The sequence below is a fragment of the Camellia sinensis genome, chromosome 8 (genome assembly GCF_055761805.1).
Source record: "Camellia sinensis isolate YWXY chromosome 8, ASM5576180v1, whole genome shotgun sequence".
In the NCBI taxonomy this organism is placed as follows: domain Eukaryota; kingdom Viridiplantae; phylum Streptophyta; class Magnoliopsida; order Ericales; family Theaceae; genus Camellia; species Camellia sinensis.
Window position 1 is genome coordinate 50315161 of NC_138968.1, and position 2253 is coordinate 50317413.

General features: G+C 37.9%; 1 protein-coding gene across 1 annotated transcript; it reads right to left on the bottom strand.

Moving 5' to 3' along the window:
• Positions 1 to 453: 453 nt before the first annotated feature.
• On the bottom strand, positions 454 to 1320 carry LOC145797749 (uncharacterized). The gene has a single exon (XM_082885163.1). The coding sequence runs from the start codon at positions 1318 to 1320 to the stop codon at positions 454 to 456; it is 867 nt and encodes a 288-aa protein (XP_082741289.1).
• Positions 1321 to 2253: the final 933 nt, after the last annotated feature.

Below are 2253 nucleotides of genomic sequence, written 5' to 3' on the forward strand. Positions count from 1 at the left end.
AACCTTTTGTACTCCAACCAGACAAGGAACCATATGCAAGGAAGTCGTTGATGGTTCACATGACTGCTGCATGCATTGTAAATATTTGGCCATTTGAGGCATCATATGTTTGCACACCATGCTCCCACAGATTAGTTCACTCTTCTACTAATGGTTGCAAGTAAACATCGATGCCCCTTCCAGGTGCGGATCGTCCGGGAATAAGCAATGATATCATGACAAATGGATCTTTCATACACTTCCATGGGGGTAGATTGTAAGGCATTAAGATTACGGGCCACATGCTGTACGATGTACTCATATGTCTGAATGGATTGAAACCAGCGTGACAAGCCCTAGCCGTACATTCCGAGGATCCGCAGAGAACGTAGGATGCAGCCTCTCAAAGTCCTTCCATGTCTCACCATCAGCTGGATGTCGCAATACTCCATCATCCACACGCTTATCTTTGTGTCATCTCATATATGCAGCTGTTTTTTTCGACATGTACAATCTCTTCAACCTCGATGTCAAAGGAAAGTACCTCAGTATTTTGTGTGGAATTTTTTTACCCGTCTTGTCGTTCAACTTGTATCTAGACTCCGTATGTGTAGGGTAATTCTCCAATGTGGCGTTGTCCTTCCAAAATAAAGTACAATCATTCTTGCATGCATGAATGGCCTCATATCCCAAACCCAACTCACGTAAGAACTTTTTCGTTTCATAAAGGGTCAATGGAACATTTTCATCACACTTTGGTAGACTGTCTTTGAAAACTTGCATAACCATATCGAAAGATTTGTTGCTCCATTTATTGTACACGTTCACTTGAAGCATCTTAATTACGAAGGACAAGATGGAGAACTTTTCACACTCTGGATATACTTTACGTTGAGCATCATCGAACAACTTCATGAACTTCAACAAATTGTGCCTCTCCGAACTAGTACGTTCTTCGTCGATATGATCATCCATGAGACCACTCATGTAAATCTCTTGTAACATGGTTGGAAGTTCATCCAAATTTTCGTGATTGGTTGTCATTCCAGCTCGGTCGGTTTGAGTATCATCGTTTCGCATAGTACGATGAGCACGAAACATGGGAACACATTCCCTGTGGTGGACCCAAGTTCGATAAGAACATGCGATTCCTCTTCGAATCAAGTACAATCGTACAACATGTCGAGGTAATTTCGTGCCGTTCAAGCAATCAACACAAGGACAACGAATTTCATCTTGCGGCCCTAAATTCTTCGTAGCGAACTCAATAAATGACTGAACACCTTGTACATACTCTTTACTTTTTAGCCTATCTGTTATCATCATCCAACTCTTGTCCATTACTGGAACAGTACACATCAAGCGAAGATGAACCTGGGAATGGACGGCAACTTGGAAAAATACTCTGTAATGGAAGAGAGCTTAAGTAAGTTTAGGGGTTCGATTAGCATTGCATTTTTAAGTGAACAAAATAGTAATAACAGATCGGGATGTTTTACCTATTTGTCAATTGCATATAGTTGGCTAATTTCACTACTAACTTGGCATGTATTCACACGCAAATGTGACATACATTCACAATTCTATGTGAAGTCATCTTAGAGGGAGACAAATATTTTTTGAAATTTATTCGTATGCAATAAAACTTATGCATTATATTTCCTTTGACCTTGGATTTCGTTGAACTTGGACACAAAAAGCTTGACAAAATTTGTAACCATTCTTTCAATCACGACTTTATACATATTAGAGTCTTATAATCTCTTTTTAAAATTATTTCTTCTTTCATGGGGTTAATGTAGTTCGCCAATTTGCCCATAACTTTTAAATTCATTGGTCTTCTTTCATGGGGTTAATGGAGACAAATGTTGAGTGACTATTGATGATGACATACGTAATAGTATTAGACTCCTACTTGTTTTTATTTTTTTCTTGTTTTTTAATATATATATATATATATATATAAATAAATTTGTATATGGTTTTAGCCACTCCAGTGACGTATTGTCTCACTGTTCTGAGATTAGTAGCTTGTTTGCGGAGGCATTGAACAAGATGCACAAATGGAGTCCCCTACGGCTAAAGGTCAAAATTGCATGATCATATTTTTCAAGGTTAATGACTTAGGAACAATCTTTGATTACTACCCGTGTCTAGGAATTCTTCAAGTTTTACATTTTCTCTGTTTCATTTTCATGTAAATGTCTTCCCAGAATAACATGTTAAAGTATTAACCAAAGGCAAGAATAGAGATAGAGATATGTTAGATGCCCA

What these genes read in the sequence shown, in the direction of transcription:
- LOC145797749 (XM_082885163.1), bottom strand. Translation starts at nt 1,320, where the DNA reads ATGGACAAGAGTTGGATGATGATAACAGATAGGCTAAAAAGTAAAGAG.